General features: G+C 48.3%; 1 protein-coding gene across 3 annotated transcripts in view; it reads right to left on the bottom strand.

Moving 5' to 3' along the window:
- Nucleotides 1-17,723, bottom strand: part of LOC138948187 (L-fucono-1,5-lactonase-like) — a 57,349-nt gene that overhangs the window by 14,941 nt on the left and 24,685 nt on the right. For 2 of the 3 annotated variants that reach the window (XM_070319691.1, XM_070319690.1), the window contains exons 5-7: nt 14,692-14,861; nt 12,818-12,865; nt 5,380-5,493 (exon numbers count right to left, since the gene is read on the bottom strand). In XM_070319691.1, the coding sequence (XP_070175792.1) occupies nt 5,380-5,493; nt 12,818-12,865; nt 14,692-14,861 (332 nt within the window). The remainder of the gene's footprint in view (nt 1-5,379; nt 5,494-12,817; nt 12,866-14,691; nt 14,862-17,723) is intronic. The other variant, XM_070319692.1, reaches the window with a different exon arrangement.

A 17,723-nucleotide genomic window follows, 5' to 3' on the forward strand; every position in this document is an offset into this window, starting at 1 on the left:
CGGCCCGGATTCGAACCAGCGACCTCTCGATCACAAGTCCAGTGCTCTACCACCTGAGCTACCCGGGCCCCCTCAATCAATCAATCAATCAATATGAAGCTTATATAGCGCGTATTCCGTGGGTACAGTTCTAAGCGCTTGTCGAAGAGTTGTCAACACAGGACTAACAAAGAAACTAACATCTTCAGACGGACACGAACCCTATCACACACTAGCAAACCCTGGTAAACAAACAACTGTTTAACAACAATGTACACATCAATAGCTAGGTCCAAACAAAATACTATGAAGCACAAAGAAAACACCTCTCACAGAGCACAGCACAAGAATGTCTTTTGGGGCACAACACATCACGTCGAGCATGAAAGTCGCAGCCAGCTACGGGAAGAACTGAGTCTTCAACCTACTCTTGAACGCGTCAAGAGAGGGGCTCTGGCGAAGCTCAAGCGGCAGGGAGTTCCAGACGGAGGGGCCCGCGGAGGGAAATGCACGCTGACCAGCAGATGCGAGTTTCGAGCGAGGGATGTGGAGGCGGAGAGGGTCAGCAGCAGAACGAAGGGGACGGTCGGAGGGCTGGGTGTACAGGTCCAGGGAGGATTGAAGGTACTCGGGAGCAGAGTCGTTGAGACACTTGTAGACCAGAGTGGACAGTTTGTAGGAGATACGGGTGTTGACAGGGAGCCAGTGCAAGGAGCGAAGTAGGGGGGTGATGTGGTCTCGCTTCGTCTTCCTCAACGTCAGCCTGGCAGCGGCGTTCTGGACTCGTTGTAGGCCATGAATGGATGAGGCGGGGAGGCCAGCCAGAAGGGAGTTGCAGTAGTCCAGACGACTGAAGATGAGGGAGACAACCAGCTTGACACAGGCGTCGTGGGTGAGGTAGCGACGGATGGAGGCGATGCGTCGTAGGTGGAAAAAGCAGGTCTTGATGATGAAGGAGATGTGTGTCTGCATGGAGAGAGTGGAGTCGAGAAAGACGCCAAGGCTCTTGACAGCAGGGGAGAATGGAACAGTCGCGTCATCCAGCTGGAGGTCGGTCACAGTGAGGGAAGCAATCTTCTGTCGTGTTCCAACGAGAAGGGCCTCCGTCTTCTCACTGTTCAGCTTCAGCTTGTTCTCAGTCATCCAGTTCTTGATGTCAGTGAAACAACTGGAGATGGATCCAAGGAGATCGTCAACGTCCTCCGGCTTGGCGCTGTTCTGGAGCTGCGTGTCATCGGCAAAGGAGTTGTAGTTCAGGCCGTGGCGTTCGATGACCAGGGAGAGGGGTTGGGTGTACAGGGTGAAAAGGACAGGGCCGAGGACAGATCCTTGTGGGACGCCGAAGCGGACAGGGACAGGCTGAGAAGAGAACGAATCAGTGGTGACCGTCTGAGAGCGGTTCTGGAGGTAGTTCCTAAACCAAGAGAGGGCGGTGTCGTGAATGCCGAACGTGGAACTGAGGCGATCGACGAGTAGCTGGTGGTCGATCGTGTCGAAGGCCGCGGAAAGGTCCAGCAGCACAAGGGCAGAGACGAGACCGCTATCTGTTGCGTTCAGGAGGTCCGTGGTGATTCGCAGGAGCGCCGTCTCGGTGCTGTGGTGAGGGCGGTACGCTGACTGGTACACTGGCTTCTTCTTATTTCTACCGTCTACAATTCGTATTATTACTCTTTATCTACATACGTTCACGTAAAATGTTGATTGCTGTGATAAACCTTCATAGATTCGCAATAACGTGAACGGAAAAAAAGATTTGAAACGTCACGTGTGTCCAACAAAAAAACGCGAAATCCATGCAGGTGCCATGCGGCAATGATGGAACACATAAGAGAGGCAAACATGGAACAGTGTTCCAGCTTTGCTGCATTCTGTTCCATCTTACCCTCATCAAACAATAAACAGAACACTGCTGTTTTATTCACGTATTCAATTCTCTTTTCAGTTTTGTTGTGTTTTTCCTTTCTATAAGTATTATTGAATGATGGATTGATTTGTTTGACAGTATTATGAGACCCGAACGGCGGTGGTTACCAGAAGAAATGGGCTGCGCCTTTGTCGGCAGTGAAAAACGGAGATATGGGTTTGCGTTGCGCATCAAGAGCATATGGTGTTACTGTCACAACTCTTAAAAGTCATTTAGAAGGAAACAAACAAATTTGCAAAAGAAGAAGTAAAGTTCACAGGAAGACCTTCTACATTAACACCAGAGATAGAACAAGAACTAATCAATAGCATTCTTGAAGCTAAAATAAATTTGCCAACGTCACCCCCATCGTTGTTTTGTAAACTGTACATGGAGATTCTGGTCATTATGATTGCTTGGTGTCAGCAGCAAATGTAAGCTTACCTGCTGCTGATGTCCTGCAACGCACAACCACAAGCTTGTCGAAGAGATCATCACGAAAAAAACAATCTTCTCCTTACAAGCAAAAGCTGGAGATTTCACTTGCAAAAAGGCGTGCAGGTCAACAGAAAAGAGGAAAGAATGAAGCTACAAAATCTTCTGCTCAGAGAAACAAGAGGGGAATATCTTCTGATCAGAGGGAAAAAAGGAGAACATTCTCGACGATGCGTTCTATCCCGGGGGAAAGCACTTGGTACTGCTTCATGTGTGGCACCAACTCCCCTGAGAACATGATACAGTGCCAGAGGTGCACACAGTCTGACAGCAGCGGACAAAAGGACTTCGAAATCTGTACTTAGCAATTTTTGTGTGTCTGCAAAATCAGTTCTTAAATCTGTTCTTAGTTATTTGCTTTGAGACTTTATGCGTAATGATTTTTACATTTAGTCAATTGGGCAGGTAGCCCTTTTATATCTATTTGTCAACAGAAGAGGGGTACAAATGAAGCTGCAAAATTTCGTGGTACTGCTTCATGTGTGGCACCAACTCCCCTGAGGATATGTTATAGTGCCAGAAGTGCATACAGAAATCACATGATGACTGCGCTGACAGTAGAAGACAAAGGACATTGTCTGCAAAATCGGTTCTTTCCCTATTTTTTCCTTTTTTTTAAAGTCCTTTTTAGACCTCGCCCTTATTTATCTTTATGTTTTACATTTAAGGCTTAAATTGTTATCCGATTTGTTATTTCCTTGGTAAAAGTCAAAATATGATGTTGAAAAAAGACATTTACATAAATTGGCTTAATCAAAATGTTATGACGTATTTATTTATCTTGTGTGTGTGGCAAAGTGTGCTTGTTTGTGTGTGAATGAGAGTGTGTGGGTGTATATGTGTGTGTGTGAGACACAGACAGAGCTAGAAAGAGAGTCAGGGTGTGTTTGTATGTGTTCCGAGTTTGACAACACAGTGTTCCACTTTACACACCCATGCGTCCAACCTGGAACAAATGCAGACATTTTTATTATGATCAGTCTGATGAGTTGCGTGACTTTTATTTTATTTTTTGTGGTTCGTTTATTTACTGATAGAGTCTAGTATGTGACAATATAAAGAACGCTTTGCAATATCCATTTTTTTGTCTGGTACGGCTGTTTCTCCTTAACTGTTCCAGGTTTAGCGACTTTCCCCTACTTTCATTTTATGTAATAAAATATTGGTGGGATATAAATTGAGAATAGAGAACAGCTAGCTTTACTAGCTTTGCAGATTTACTTTAACATGCCTGTGTGTGTGTGTGACTGCAACAGAAATAGTGTATGTTCACAAACGTATATTCCAGCTTTGTCAGGTAGCAGGGTACCGATTTACTCCACCATGTCTCATCATATAGGCGTAACTACGACTGAAATACGCTATCAAAGCTAACAGAGATGTATTCCAGCTTTGTTAGGTAGCAGGGTACCGATTTACTCCACCATGTCTCATCATATAGGCGTAACTACGACTGAAATACGCTATCAAAGCTAACAGAGATGTATTCCAACTTCGCAAGGTGGTGGATGCATGCAATCCGTAGCTCCGACGAAAGCTATAAATTTCTTCTTGAAACTAGAAGAAGTTATACTACGTGTAGTATTAAAGGATTTGAAGATACTGTCCAGCTTAAAATAACTTAATCAGTCATGAAAAATCTAGCAAACATAACAAAAACGGCTGTCATCCATTAGAAAAAACGTCCGTCCTCGTCATTGTGCAATGTTTACAAGAAATACAGCAAGATTTATATGAAGGTTAACAGAAACTAACCAAATATCTGATTTTCAATTTCCACTAAGCAGATTTACAAGTTTTCATGATCTTATTTTAGCATGATATCCAAACTGTGTTTTTACATTATCAAATGGGCGAAGCGATACAGTTTGTTCATCATCCAATGGGCGAAGCGATACAGTTTTTTCATCATCCAATGGGCGAAGCGATACAGTTTGTTCATCATCCAATGGGCGAAGCGATACAGTTTTTTCATCATCCAATGGGCGAAGCGATACAATTTGTTCATCATCCAATGGGCGATTACAGTTTGTTCATCATCCAATGGGCGAAGCGATACAGTTTGTTCATCATCCAATGGGCGAAGCGATACAGTTTTTTCATCATCCAATGGGCGAAGCGATACAGTTTGTTCATCATCCAATGGGCGAAGCGATACAGTTTGTTCATCATCCAATGGGCGAAGCGATACAGTTTGTTCATCATCCAATGGGCGAAGCGATACAGTTTGTTCATCATCCAATGGGCGAAGCGATACAGTTTGTTCATCATCCAATGGGCGATTACAGATTGTTCATCATCCAATGGGCAAAGCGATGCAGTGTTTTCATCATCCAATGGGCGAAGCGATACAATTTGTTCATCATCCAATGGGCGAAGCGATACAGTTTGTTCATCATCCAATGGGCGAAGCGATACAGTTTGTTCATCATCCAATGGACGAAGCGATACAGTTTGTTCATCATCCAATGGGCGAAGCGATACAGTTTTTTTATCATCCAATGGGCGAAGCGATACAGTTTGTTCATCATCCAATGGGCGAAGCGATACAGTGTTTTCATCATCCAATGGGCGAAGCGATACAGTGTTTTCATCATCCAATGGGCGAAGCGATACAGTGTTTTCATCATCCAATGGGCGAAGCGATACAGTTTGTTTATCATCCAATGGGCGAAGCGATACAGTTTTTTCATCATCCAATGGGCAAAGCGATACAATTTGTTCATCATCCAATGGGCGATTACAGTTTGTTCATCATCCAATGGGCGAAGCGATACAGTTTGTTCATCATCCAATGGGCGAAGCGATACAGTGTTTTCATCCAATGGGCGAAGCGATACAGTGTTTTCATCATCCAATGGGCGAAGCGATACAGTGTTTTCATCATCCAATGGGCGAAGTGATACAGTTTCACGTGAATGCAGGGCACGAGAAACAGAAGAAAGACAAGAAAAAAATAAATGGAAGAATAAATGAATGAATTATAAAAATAAAAACCTCACAGTTTGCAGTAGATGTTCGGATTTTCAGCTATCACAGTCATGTCTTTCTTCCACTCGTCTATCAACCCAGCTTTGATGTACGGCTTGGCTAGGTGGTCAACCACCATTTTCAGTCTAGGGACAAAATCCGATTCAACAGAAATCAATCAACTAAAATAAAATGCGCTTGTAAACTGACATGAATTCATCAAAACCAGAAGCCTATCATAATAGAAGCAGCTAAGTACTATTACCAGCAGTCGACACGCGATGATACATGCCTTTGACCTTTCCTTGGGAATATCCATTACTAAAAATAGAATACGGGATTGTGGGAAAGCTGTTCAATGGCACTCATGCACTATATTCGATTTTCAATACACGACTCAAAATCTTTGGGATAAATCAAAATGAAAAAAATACAAGTGTTAAGAAAACAAGAAAAAGTTGAAAACCGTTTGGAATGAAGCAAATGAATAAAATACAAGAATTACGAGTTCAGAAAAAAATAAAAATAAAATTGCCTTCGAAGCGAATCGAACCCGGGACCACAAAAGTAAGGACTAGCGCACCGTCAATCGGGGACTCTACCGACTGAGCTATTTTGTCGCACTGTAGTCGAGGGAGATTTGACTTCAATTATTACACTTGAGTTCTCGAGGGTGGCGACGACTCAGTGACTCGAGTTTCCGAGTCTCTCCGTTCGTATTTGTGTACTGTTCTCCATATCTCACTGTTCGGGGCTAAGTTCAGTAACTGACCCTACGCTCCCGGTCACTTTGTATACGTTTGAAAAGCAATATCAAGTAGCGATAATTTCAAGCGAGACCAACATTATTGATACGAAGTGCATTGACCAATCGCCGAAAGGCGCATGAAAGGATATCCCAAAATCCTCTATTCTCGATGACATACTAAGGAGTTAGTTCGGGAGAACGATGATCTATGGACGGTTTATCATATACATACCAAGGAGTTATTTCGGGAGAACGACGATCTATGGACGGTTTATCATACAAAGGGAAGCAAGCGGTCGATAGAGCCAATGAACAATGTTATCTACTTGTAGTATTTCATCCACTTGTCAAAACAAAAACAAAAAATGGTTTCGCGTCAGAATTAAACAGGGCCCAATTGCAGAAGATCAAAAACACACAGAGGGAGTGGGGAAATGGAGAGAATGAGAGAGCCAGACAGACAGACAAAACAGAAAGACAGAGGGAGAGAGACAGACAAGACAAAAAGACAGAGGGAGAGAGGCAGACAGAGAGGCAGACAGACGGAAACAGCGCGAGACAGATGCAGAGATAGAGAGAGAGTGAGGGGGGAGGCAAAGACAGATCCAGAGATAGAGAGAGAGTGAGGGGGGAATGCAGAGACAGATCCAGAGAGAGAGAGAGAGTGAGGGGGGAAGACAGAGACAGATCCAGAGATAGAGAGAGAGTGAGGGGGGAAGACAGAGACAGATCCAGAGATAGAGAGAGAGAGTGAGGGGGGAAGACAGAGACAGATCCAGAGATAGAGAGAGAGTGAGGGGGAAGGCAGAGACAGATCCAGAGATAGAGAGAGAGAGTGAGGGGAGGAAGGCAGAGACAGATCCAGAGATAGAGAGAGAGTAAGGGGGGAAGGCAGAGACAGATCCAGAGATAGAGAGAGAGTGAGGGGGAAGGCAGAGACAGATCCAGAGATAGAGAGAGAGTGAGGGGGGAAGACAGAGACAGATCCAGAGATAGAGAGAGAGAGAGTAAGGGGGGAAGGCAGAGACAGACCCAGAGATAGAGAGAGAGAGTGAGGGGGGAAGACAGAGACAGATCCAGAAATAGAGAGAGAGTGAGGGGGGAAGGCAGAGACAGATCCAGAGATAGAGAGAGAGAGTGAGGGGGGAAGACAGAGATAGATCCAGAGATAGAGAGAGAGAGTGAGGGGAGGAAGGCAGAGACAGATCCAGAGATAGAGAGAGAGTAAGGGGGGAAGGCAGAGACAGATCCAGAGATAGAGAGAGAGTGAGGGGGGAAGGCAGAGACAGATCCAGAGATAGAGAGAGAGTGAGGGGGGAAGGCAAAGACAGATCCAGAGATAGAGAGAGAGTGAGGGGGGAAGGCAAAGACAGATCCAGAGATATAGAGAGAGTGAGGGGGGAAGGCAGAGACAGACCCAGAGATAGAGAGAGAGAGTGAGGGAGGAAGGCAGAGACAGACCCAGAGATAGAGAGAGAGTGAAGGGGGAAGGCAGAGACAGATCCAGAGATAGAGAGAGAGAGTGAGGGGGGAAGACAGAGACAGATCCAGAGAGAGAGAGTGAGGGGGGAAGGCAGAGACAGATCCAGAGATAGAGAGAGAGAGTGAGGGAGGAAGGCAGAGACAGATCCAGAGATAGAGAAAGAGTGAGGGGGGAAGGCAGAGACAGATTGAGAGATAGGGAGAGTGAGGGGGGAAGGCAGAGACAGATCCAGAGATAGAGAGAGAGTGAAGGGGGAAGGCAGAGACAGATCCAGAGATAGAGAGAGAGAGTGAGGGGGGAAGGCAGAGACAGATCCAGAGATAGAGAGAGAGAGTGAGGGAGGAAGGCAGAGACAGATCCAAAGATAGAGAGAGAGTGAAGGGGGAAGGCAGAGACAGATCCAGAGATAGAGGGAGAGAGTGAGGGGGGAAGGCAGAGACAGATCCAGAGATAGAGAGAGAGAGTAAGGGGGAAGGCAGAGACAGATCCAGATATAGAGAGAGAGAGTGAGGGGGGAAGGCAGAGACAGATCCAGAGAGAGAGAGAGAGAGAGTGAGGGGGGAAGGCAGAGACAGACACAGAGATAGAGAGAGAGTGAGGGGGGATGGCAGAGACAGACCCAGAGAGAGAGAGAAACTAAGGGGGGAAGGCAAAGACAGACCCAGAGACAGAGAGAGAGTGAGGGGGGAAGGCAGAGACAGATCCAGGGATAGAGAGAGAGAGTAAGGGGGAAGGCAGAGACAGATCCAGATATAGAGAGAGAGAGAGTGAGGGGGGAAGGCAGAGACAGATCCAGAGATAGAGAGAGAGAGTGAGGGGGGAAGGCAGAGACAGATCCAGAGATAGAGAGAGAGTGAGGGGGGAAGGCAAAGACAGATCCAGAGAAAGAGAGAGAGTGAGGGGGGAAGGCAGAGACAGATCCAGAGATAGAGAGAGAGTGAGGGGGGAAGGCAAAGACAGATCCAGAGAAAGAGAGAGAGTGAGGGGGGAAGGCAGAGACAGATCCAGAGATAGAGAGAGAGTGAGGGGGAAGGCAGAGACAGATCCAGAGAGAGAGAGAGAGAAAGTGAGGGGGGAAGGCAGAGACAGATCCAGAGATAGAGAGAGAGTGAGGGGGGAAGGCAGAGACAGACCCAGAGATAGCGAGAGAGAGTGAGGGGGGAAGGCAGAGACAGACCCAGAGATAGAGAGAGAGAGTGAGGGGGGAAGGCAGAGACAGACCCAGAGATAGAGAGAGAGTGAGGGGGGAAGGCAGAGACAGATCCAGAGAGAGAGAGAGAGAGAGTGAGGGGGGAAGGCAGAGACAGACCCAGAGATAGAGAGAGAGTGAGGGAGGAAGGCAGAGACAGACCCAGAGATAGAGAGAGAGTGAGGGAGGAAGGCAGAGACAGACCCAGAGATAGAGAGAGAGTGAGGGGGGAAGGCAGAGACAGACCCAGAGATAGAGAGAGAGTGAGGGAGGAAGGCAGAGACAGACCCAGAGATAGAGAGAGAGAGTGAGGGAGGAAGGCAGAGACAGACCCAGAGATAGAGAGAGAGTGAGGGGGGAAGGCAGAGACAGACCCAGAGATAGAGAGAGAGAGTGAGGGGGGAAGACAGAGACAGACCCAGAGATAGAGAGAGAGAGTGAGGGGGGAAGACAGAGACAGATCCAGAGATAGAGAGAGAGAGAGTGAGGGAGGAAGGCAGAGACAGACCCAGAGATAGAGAGAGAGTGAGGGGGGAAGGCAGAGATAGACCCAGAGATAGAGAGAGAGAGTGAGGGGGGAAGACAGAGACAGACCCAGAGATAGAGAGAGAGAGTGAGGGGGGAAGACAGAGACAGATCCAGAGATAGAGAGAGAGAGAGTGAGGGGGGAAGGCAGAGACAGACCCAGAGATAGAGAGAGAGTGAGGGAGGAAGGCAGAGACAGACCCAGAGATAGAGAGAGAGAGTGAGGGGGGAAGGCAGAGACAGATCCAGAGATAGAGAGAGAGAGTGAGGGGGGAAGGCAGAGACAGATCCAGAGATAGAGAGAGAGTGAGGGGGGAAGGCAGAGACAGATCCGTAGATAGAGAGAGAGAGTGAGGGAGGAAGGCAGAGACAGATCCAGAGATAGAGAAAGAGTGAGGGGGGAAGGCAGAGACAGATTGAGAGATAGGGAGAGTGAGGGGGGAAGGCAGAGACAGATCCAGAGAGAGAGAGAGAGTGAGGGGGGAAGGCAGAGACAGACCCAGCGATAGAGAGAGAGTGAGGGGGGAAGGCAGAGACAGATCCAGAGATAGAGAGAGAGTGAAGGGGGAAGGCAGAGACAGATCCAGAGATAGAGAGAGAGAGAGAGTGAGGGGGGAAGGCAGAGACAGACCCAGCGATAGAGAGAGAGAGTGCGGGGGGAAGGCAGAGACAGATCCAGAGATAGAGAGAGAGTGAAGGGGGAAGGCAGAGACAGACCCAGCGATAGAGAGAGAGTGAGGGGGGAAGGCAGAGACAGACCCAGCGATAGAGAGAGAGAGTGCGGGGGGAAGGCAGAGACAGATCCAGAGATAGAGAGAGAGTGAAGGGGGAAGGCAGAGACAGACCCAGCGATAGAGAGAGAGTGAGGGGGGAAGGCAGAGACAGACCCAGCGATAGAGAGAGAGTGAGGGGTGAAGGCAGAGACAGATCCAGAGATAGAGAGAGAGTGAGGGGGGGAAGGCAGAGACAGATCCAGAGATAGAGAGAGAGTGAGGGGGGGAAGGCAGAGACAGACCCAGCGATAGAGAGAGAGTGAGGGGGGAAGGCAGAGACAGATCCAGAGATAGAGAGAGAGTGAGGGGGGAAGGCAGAGACAGACCCAGCGATAGAGAGAGAGTGAGGGGGAAGGCAAAGACAGACCCAGCGATAGAGAGAGAGCGAGGGGGGAAGGCAGAGACAGATCCAGCGATAGAGAGAGAGTGAGGGAGGAAGGCAGAGACAGACCCAGAGATAGAGAGAGAGTGAGGGGGGAAGGCAGAGACAGATTGAGAGATAGGGAGAGTGAGGGGGGAAGGCAGAGACAGATCCAGAGATAGAGAGAGAGTGAGGGGGGAAGACAGAGACAGACCCAGAGATAGAGAGAGAAAGTGAGGGGGGAGGCAGAGACAGATCCAGAGATAGAGAGAGAGTGACGGGGGAAGGCAGAGACAGATCCAGAGATAGAGAGAGAGAGTGAGGGGGGAAGGCAGAGACAGACCCAGAGATAGAGAGAGAAAGTGAGGGGGAAGGCAGAGACAGACCCAGAGATAGAGAGAGAGAGTGAGGGGGGAGGCAGAGACAGACCCAGAGATAGAGAGAGAGAGAGAGTAAGGGGGGAAGGCAGAGACATATCCAGAGATAGAGAGAGAGAGAGTAAGGGGGGAAGGCAGAGACAGACCCAGAGATAGAGAGAGAAAGTGAGGGGGGATGGCAGAGACAGACCCAGAGATAGAGAGAGAGTGAGGGGGGAAGGCAGAGACAGACCCAGAGATAGAGAGAGAGTGAAGGGGGAAGGCAGAGACAGATCCAGAGATAGAGAGAGAGAGTGAGGGGGACGGCAGAGACAGATCCAGAGATAGAGAGAGAGAGATTGAGGGAGGAAGGCAGAGACAGATCCAGAGATAGAGAAAGAGTGAGGGGGGAAGGCAGAGACAGATCCAGAGATAGAGAGAGAGTGAGGGAGGAAGGCAGAGACAGATCCAGAGATAGAGAGAGAGAGAGTGAGGGGGGAAGGCAGAGACAGATCCAGAGATAGAGAGAGAGAGTGAGGGAGGAAGCCAGAGACAGATCCAGAGATAGAGAAAGAGTGAGGGGGGAAGGCAGAGACAGATTGAGAGATAGGGAGAGTGAGGGGGGAAGGCAGAGACAGATCCAGAGAGAGAGAGAGAGTGAAGTGGGAAGGCAGAGACAGATCCAGAGAGAGAGAGTGAGGGGGAAGGCAAAGACAGATCCAGAGATAGAGAGAGAGAGAGTGAGGGGGGAAGGCAGAGACAGATCCAGAGATAGAGAGAGAGAGTGAGGGAGGAAGCCAGAGACAGATCCAGAGATAGAGAAAGAGTGAGGGGGGAAGGCAGAGACAGATTGAGAGATAGGGAGAGTGAGGGGGGAAGGCAGAGACAGATCCAGAGAGAGAGAGAGAGTGAAGTGGGAAGGCAGAGACAGATCCAGAGATAGAGAGTGAGGGGAAGGCAAAGACAGATCCAGAGAGAGATAGAGAGAGAGTGAGGGGGGAAGGCAGAGACAGACCCAGAGATAGAGAGAGAGAGTGAGGGGGGAAGGCAGAGACAGACCCAGAGATAGAGAGAGAGAGTGAGGGGGGAAGGCAGAGACAGAACCAGAGAGAGAGAGTGAGGGGGGAAGGCAGAGACAGATCCAGAGAGAGAGAGAGAGAGTGAGGGGGATGGCAGAGACAGATCCAGAGAGAGTGAGGGGGGAAGGCAGAGACAGATCCAGAGAGAGTGAGGGGGGAAGGCAGAGACAGACCCAGAGAGAGAGAGAGGGAGTGAGGGGGGAAGGCAGAGACAGATCCAGAGAGAGTGAGGGGGGAAGGCAGAGACAGACCCAGAGAGAGAGAGAGAGTGTGAGGGGGGAAGGCAGAGACAGATCCAGAGAGAGTGAGGGGGGAAGGCAGAGACAGACCCAGAGAGAGAGAGAGAGATAGAGAGAGAGTGAGGGGGGAAGGCAGAGACAGATCCAGAGAGAGTGAGGGGGGAAGGCAGAGACAGACCCAGAGAGAGAGAGAGAGAGTGAGGGGGGAAGGCAGAGACAGATCCAGAGAGAGTGAGGGGGGAAGGCAGAGACAGATCCAGAGAGAGTGAGGGGGGAAGGCAGAGACAGATCCAGAGAGAGAGAGAGAGAGATAGAGAGAGAGTGAGGGGGAAGGCAGAGACAGATCTAGAGAGAGAGAGAGAGAGAGTGAGGGGGGAAGGCAGAGACAGATCCAGAGATAGAGAGTGAGGGGAAGGCAAAGACAGATCCAGAGAGAGAGAGAGATAGAGAGAGAGTGAGGGGGGAAGGCAGAGACAGATCCAGAGAGAGAGAGAGAGAGAGAGAGAGAGAGAGAGAGAGAGAGAGAGAGAGAGAGAGTGAGGGGGGAAGGCAGAGACAGATCCAGAGATAGAGATACAGGGGAGAAAGCTAGAGAGAGCCCAAAGGTTTCTGCAACACGGGAACAACATACATAAAGGAATACACATGTATGAATATTATTTGAAAACCAGTCATACGTCATGTTATATATATAACCCAGAAAGAAAGTCAACAAACCTGGGTAATTCCTTTGATAACCTCAGCACACATTTCGTCAAATGTGGTCTAAAACATAACAAAATTAGACACAATGTTATCAGAAAGCTGCAAGCTAAAGGTAACGAAAGAGCTTGATAGCATGATAAGGCCAAACAAAAATATATGTTGGTTTAGGGTGACCCGACCGATCCTAGTTTTTCCTGCCGACCCTAAAACTTTTTTTCATTTCTAAAAAAAACAAAAACTTTTTGCACATTTTGCGAACCATACCGAGACTACGGGAAGTAACCTCCTTTAAACTCGACTAAATCTTTAAAAAATAAATAAATTAAATAGATAAAAAAAAGCCGACCTACCAACCCTATCTTTTATGGTGACGTTACCCTAAACCAACATATAATTTTGTTTGGCCTAATACCGAAAGTGAAAACTAGAAAACACCGTGAATACGATGTTCAACATTTAAAACAAGTAAATGCCGAAACAAATGGGGGTGTGTGTTAGAGTGGGAGGAGGGGATATATCAGAATGTGATGCGAAACAAAGGATGCACAGAATGTGACACGAAACAAAGGATGCACAGAATGTGATGCGAAACAAAGGGAAACAAAGGATGCACAGAATGTGACGCGAAACAAAGGACAGACAGAATGTGACGCTAAACAAAGGACGCACAGAATGTGACGCGAAACAAAGGACAGACAGAATGTGATGCGAAACAAAAGACGCACAGAATGTGACGCGAAACAAAGGACAGACAGAATGTGACGCTAAACAAAGGACAGACAGAATGTGATGCGAAACAAAGGATGAATGTGATGCGAAACAAAGGACGCACAGAATGTGACGTGAAACAAAGGATGAATGTGATGCGAAACAAAGGACGCACAGAATGTGACACGAAACAAAGGATGCACAGAATGTGATGCGAAACAAAGGACGCACAGAATGTGACGCGAAACAAAGGACAGACAGAATGTGACGCTAAACAAAGGACGCACAGAATGTGACACGAAACAAAGGATGCACAGAATGTGACGCGAAACAAAGGATGCACAGAATGTGACGCGAAACAAAGGACGCACAGAATGTGATGCGAAACAAAGGACGCACAGAATGTGATGCGAAACAAAGGACGCACAGAATGTGATGCGAAACAAAGGATGCACAGAATGTGATGCGAAACAAAGGATGCACAGAATGTGATGCGAAACAAAGGGAAACAAAGGATGCACAGAATGTGATGCGAAACAAAGGATGCACAGAATGTGACGCAAAACAAAGGACGCACAGAATGTGACGCGAAACAAAGGACGCACAGAACGTGATGCGAAACAAAGGACGCACAGAATGTGATGCGAAACAAAGGATGCACAGAATGTGATGCGAAACAAAGGATGCACAGAATGTGATGCGAAACAACGGACGCACAGAATGTGACGCAAAACAAAGGACGCACAGAATGTGACGCGAAACAAAGGACGCACAGAATGTGACGCGAAACAAAGGACGCACAGAATGTGACGCAAAACAAAGGACGCACAGAATGTGATGCGAAACAAAGGACGCACAGAATGTGATGCGAAACAAAGGATGCACAGAATGTGATGCGAAACAAAGGATGCACAGAATGTGATGCGAAACAAAGGATGCACAGAATGTGATGCGAAACAAAGGATGCACAGAATGTGATGCGAAACAAAGGATGCACAGAATGTGATGCGAAACAAAGGACGCACAGAATGTGACGCGAAACAAAGGACGCACAGAATGTGACGCGAAACAAAGGACGCACAGAATGTGATGCGAAACAAAGGACGCACAGAACCTGATGCGAAACAAAGGACGCACATACGGACAAACAAAAACGCAGAAACGAAAAGGACCCTTACCTAAGTAAAAGGTCAAAAGGAATGCCAAGGTTTTCAAGAACTCGCAATCCGGAAATGACGTCATCGCTACTCAACCATTTGGTGTCTTCGTCTTCTAAATTATCCAAAATGTGTCGAATGCCAACCACTTTATTCTTTCCGTTCATGACCTTTTCCAGAGTAGACTTCACCTGGAATAAAACAACAGACACTTGCTATGCATTATATGTGAACATATGTGTGCGTTTGCGAGTGTGTGTGTGTGTGTGTGTGTGTGTGTGTGTGTGTGTGTGTGTGTGTTTGTGTGTGAGTGTGTGTGATGAGTGTGTGTATTTTGTGTGTGTGTGTGTGTGTGTGTGTGTGTGTGTGTGTGTGTGTGTGTGTGTGAGTGTGTGTGTGTGTGTGTGTGTGTGTGTGTGTGTGTGTGTGTGTGTGTGTGTTGATGAGTGTGTGTGGTTCAGTGTGTATGTGACAGTGTGTGTGTGTGGTGTGTGTGTGTGGTGTGTGTGTGGTGTGTGTGTGTGTGTGTGTGTGTGAAAGAGAGAGAGAGACAGAGAGAGAGAGAGAGAGACAGAGAGAGAGAGAGAGAGAGAGAGAGAGAGGGGGGGGCGCTGGTTCGTCATAATGGTAACAATTTCAGCAACGGTAGCGTTCTCGTTTGAGTGACCTGTTCTCGCAACATGGAGGGCCACATAATGAATCGGAGAAAGTTCCAGACAATTCGAAAAATATCATAATTGTCTGCCACACAGCGACGTGTCCAATTCACCGACATCGGTTTAGCAAGCGACGGGACACAAATCAATACAAGGGGCAGGGTGTAGCAAGTGACGGGACACAACTCAATACAAGGGGCAGGGTGTAGCAAGTGACGGGACACAACTCAATACAAGGGGCAGGGTGTAGCAAGCGACGGGACACAACTCAATACAAGGGGCAGGGTTTTGCAAGTGACGGGACACAACTCAATACAAGGGGCAGGGTGTAGCAAGCGACGGGACACAACTCAATACAAGGGGCAGGGTGTAGCAAGTGACGGGACACAACTCAATACAAGGGGCAGGGTGTAGCAAGCGACGGGACACAACTCAATACAAGGGACAGGGTGTAGCAAGTGACGGGACACAACTCAATACAAGGGACAGGTGTAGCAAGTGACGGGACACAACTCAATACAAGGGACAGAGTGTAGCAAGTGACGGGACACAACTCAATACAAGGGACAGAGTGTAGCAAGTGACGGGACACAACTCAATACAAGGGACAGAGTGTAGCAAGTGACGGGACACAACTCAATACAAGGGACAGAGTGTAGCAAGTGACGGGACACAACTCAATACAAGGGACAGAAGGTAGCAAGTGACGGGACACAACTCAATACAAGGGACAGAGTGTAGCAAGTGACGGGACACAACTCAATACAAGGGACAGAGTGTAGCAAGTGACGGGACACAACTCAATACAAGGGACAGGGTGTAGCAAGTGACGGGACACAACTCAATACAAGGGGCAGGGTTTTGCAAGTGACGGGACACAACTCAATACAAGGGACAGGGTGTAGCAAGTGACGGGACACAACTCCATACAAGGGGCAGGGTGTAGCAAGTGACGGGACACAACTCAATACAAGGGACAGGGTGTAGCAAGCGACGGGACACAACTCAATACAAGGGGCAGGGTGTAGCAAGTGACCTGTTCTCGCAACATGGAGGGCCACAACTCAATACAAGGGGCAGGTTGTAGCAAGCGACGGGACACAACTCAATACAAGGGGCAGGGTGTAGCAAGTGACGGGACACAACTCAATACAAGGGGCAGGGTGTAGCAAGTGACGGGACACAACTCAATACAAGGGGCAGGGTGTAGCAAGTGACGGGACACAACTCAATACAAGGGGCAGGGTGTAGCAAGTGACGGGACACAACTCAATACAAGGGGCAGGGTGTAGCAAGTGACGGGACACAACTCAATACAAGGGGCAGGGTGTAGCAAGTGACGGGACACAACTCAATACAAGGGACAGAAGGTAGCAAGTGACGGGACACAACTCAATACAAGGGGCAGGGTGTAGCAAGTGACGGAACACAACTCAATACAAGGGACAGAAGGTAGCAAGTGACGGGACACAACTCAATACAAGGGACAGAGTGTAGCAAGTGACGGGACACAACTCAATAACTCAATACAAGGGACATGGTGTAGCAAGTGACGGGACACAACTCAATACAAGGGGCAGAGTGTAGCAAGTGACGGAACACAACTCAATACAAGGGACAGAAGGTAGCAAGTGACGGGACACAACTCAATACAAGGGACAGGGTGTAGCAAGTGACGGGACACAACTGAATACAAGGGGCAGAGTGTAGCAAGTGACGGAACACAACTCAATACAAGGGACAGGGTGTAGCAAGTGACGGGACACAACTCAATACAAGGGGAGGGTGTAGCAAGTGACGGGACACAACTCAATACAAGGGGCAGGGTGTAGCAAGTGACGGGACACAACTCAATACAAGGGGCAGGGTGTAGCAAGTGACGGGACACAACTCAATACAAGGGACAGGGTGTAGCAAGTGACGGGACACAACTCAATACAAGGGACAGAGTGTAGCAAGTGACGGGACACAACTCAATACAAGGGACAGAGTGTAGCAAGTGACGGGACACAACTCAATACAAGGGACAGGGTGTAGCAAGTGACGGGACACAACTCAATACAAGGGACAGAGTGTAGCAAGTGACGGGACACAACTCAATACAAGGGACAGAGTGTAGCAAGTGACGGGACACAACTGAATACAAGGGACAGGGTGTAGCAAGTGACGGGACACAACTCAATACAAGGGACAGAGTGTAGCAAGTGACGGGACACAACTCAATACAAGGGACAGGGTGTAGCAAGCGACGGGACACAACTGAATACAAGGGACAGGGTGTAGCAAGTGACGGGACACAACTCAATACAAGGGACAGGGTGTAGCAAGTGACGGGACACAACTCAATACAAGGGGCAGGGTGTAGCAAGCGACGGGACACAACTCAATACAAGGGGC

The sequence above is a fragment of the Littorina saxatilis genome, linkage group LG15, assembly GCF_037325665.1.
Source record: "Littorina saxatilis isolate snail1 linkage group LG15, US_GU_Lsax_2.0, whole genome shotgun sequence".
NCBI lineage: Eukaryota > Metazoa > Mollusca > Gastropoda > Littorinimorpha > Littorinidae > Littorina > Littorina saxatilis.